Genomic DNA, 2588 nt, shown 5'->3' on the forward strand with positions numbered 1-2588 from the left:
ATATATATATATATATATATATATATCTATATAAAATAAACACTGTGCATTTTGATTTGCAGACCAACTAAATCTATGTCTGGCATTATTGAACAGTTCTTTGAACTCCTCTCTATCATAAACCCTAGCTATGATAAAGGCCTCATTATAGGAGGTTTTGATATAATATGTTTTCCAGAAAGTCCTTTTTCCTTAGAGTTTTTAAACATTGTTGTGTGTCTTTTGATTGAACTAGAAGTGACACAAGGCCTTCTCACAACAAGGGCCAAAATATTCCATCCAAGAATACCTGCACCCAGATCCTAGAGCACATTGCACCCTTTAAGAATAGAAAACCTCTAAATGAAAATAAAACTCCACAAAGTGCCGATAGCTACTTAGCTGTTAGTAAGCTAATGTTAGCTATGTATTAGCAAGCTAAGGCACTTACAAACATAGTATTATAGCTTTCTGATTTATCCACATTCCGTTATAACACAAGCTGCTTATGTACAAAATGCAGCTTTAGTTTAACTTACACTATACAAGACATCTTGATGGCAGCCATGCTCCACCCTCAACCCTTAGCCATCTCACCGGGAGCAAGGCAGCCTTTTTCACTCAGTGAGTACATTATCATACTCACTTACTTCACCACTCAGCTATGTGGCAGTATTAGGGGCTGGTACGCATGGTTGAAAAATGGTTAGTGAATGTAAAAATTGTATTTGGCTGGTGCAAAAATCTACAAATCTACCAGCCACTTAAATATTTTACCAGCATCTGGATGGTAAATAGTGCTAATCTTGAACCCTGCTGGCATGTACATGTGTTGAAGGGCAGTGCAAGGGTGGTTGATGTCCGGCCGACTGTGGTGGGCTGGTCTAGGTCTCAAAGCCCACTTCATGTGGATGTGGATATTATCATTATCTGATTGTCTTTTTGCAGTAAAGCCATCCAAGCCACGGTGCTGGATGGAGGGCAAACTGTTGGAGGGCGGTGATGTTAAGATGAGCTGCAAGTCTGCTGATGGCTCTGATCCCATACACTACAAATGGGAGAGGCTAATGGACAAGGGCAAGTATGCTGGCAAGCTGCCTCCACTGGCCCTGATAGGTAAGTCTACTCACCCACTGCCAGTCAATTACCGTTAGAGTTTGACTTAGATGCCAATACAAAGTTTAAAATTTAAAAAATCAATACAAACAAGATCCTAAAGCAATACATAAAATGAAAGAGACTAAGCAGTGTGTCAGCACACAGCTTATATAAGCGGCTCTATAAGCAAAATACTCATTCTGTTTTTAAAACGTATCTTTTATCTTAATGAAAGAGTTCGGAAAATCAGACTTTTGGATTTTAAAATTTTAGAGAAACAATCTGAGCTGCAGCTGAACTCATGGCACTCCAGACTGCACCAGTTAAACCGAATTTAAGTGGTGGTCTCTGAAAACATGTTCTCGGTTGTTTAACTTTAACACGGTTGTGTGTTGTACACTTGAGTGAATAGTTTGTTCCTACCTTATCAAAGCTGAAGGATAGCATCACTGATCAGCAGACCTTAAAGAGAAGGACAAGATGATCCTGGATTTCCCCCCTAGGCTAAATCGGATCGTGTCCATAAATAATGATAAAACTCTAACACGGACCAGCTCCGTCCACACAGAAACTCCAGCGCCTGGGACAGCCTCAACTCAACATAAGGCCCAGTGGTTTCTCCAGGCTGCAAAGCCTGAAACATTAGCAACCTCCACACTCTTTCTAGGCCCAGCAAAGTCACGGCGTCTTATTGGCGGGTATGGAGTGAAGACTCCACTCCGGATCAGGAGACCTGATCAGTGGTCCAGAAAGGCGAAGGGGTTAGCCTGTCTCCTTCTCCTCCATCTAAACATCTGCAAATGGCAATCAGGTGTGACATCTTGAGCCCGCGGGAATTTCCTCCTTTGGGTCCCACTCTTCACCATCCTCCATGCCTCCAACCAGCTGTGGCAGCTGTCAACTGACCAAGAGCCAGAATTCCCTCTTTCCGCAGTTTACATCCATCAATAAGAGCAGCAAAGTCAACTTTTTACATGGATCTGATGTGGAACTCTGGATCCAGTTATATTTTGTAAATTAGTAAATTCTACTAAGTCCAAAAACAAAAAATTCTCTACCCACTCACAGTTTTTTCCGGGCAGTTATTCAGCTTTTAATGAGCATTCCGCCGCAACTGGCCACCTCTTTGAGGAAGTATGCTTAGAGTTTTCAAACCAAATTACGCAAAACAAGCAAGAATCTTCGGACATTAGCTCCTACGAGTTAATTCGAGATCCATTTCCCCCTTCCTCAGTTGCTGGTGCTCTCACAGCAATCAATGCCAGGAAAGCCACAGGTGAAGATAAATTAGATCCATTCCTTCTTAAATGATCTGCTTCTTTAGTCACAAACTGCCTAACTCAGATTTTTAACCAGAGTATAAATACTGGTATGATCCCAAAAATTTGGAAATCACCTCGTTATGCCACTTCACAAAGGTGGACATAAGTCATTCATGAATAACTATCCTATCCTCTACCATGGTTACTATCTCACTGGACGTTGAAAAGGCGTTTGACAGGGTGGAGTGG

General features: G+C 41.7%; 1 protein-coding gene across 1 annotated transcript in view; it reads left to right on the forward strand.

Annotated features, from left to right (window-relative positions):
• The window catches only part of clmpa (CXADR like membrane protein a), a 100419-nt gene that overhangs the window by 92831 nt on the left and 5000 nt on the right, over positions 1–2588 (forward strand). The window contains exon 4 of the mRNA XM_032511555.1: positions 928–1095. Coding sequence (XP_032367446.1) covers positions 928–1095 — 168 coding nt within the window. The remainder of the gene's footprint in view (positions 1–927; positions 1096–2588) is intronic.

The sequence above is a fragment of the Etheostoma spectabile genome, unplaced genomic scaffold (assembly GCF_008692095.1).
Source record: "Etheostoma spectabile isolate EspeVRDwgs_2016 unplaced genomic scaffold, UIUC_Espe_1.0 scaffold393, whole genome shotgun sequence".
Lineage (NCBI taxonomy): Eukaryota > Metazoa > Chordata > Actinopteri > Perciformes > Percidae > Etheostoma > Etheostoma spectabile.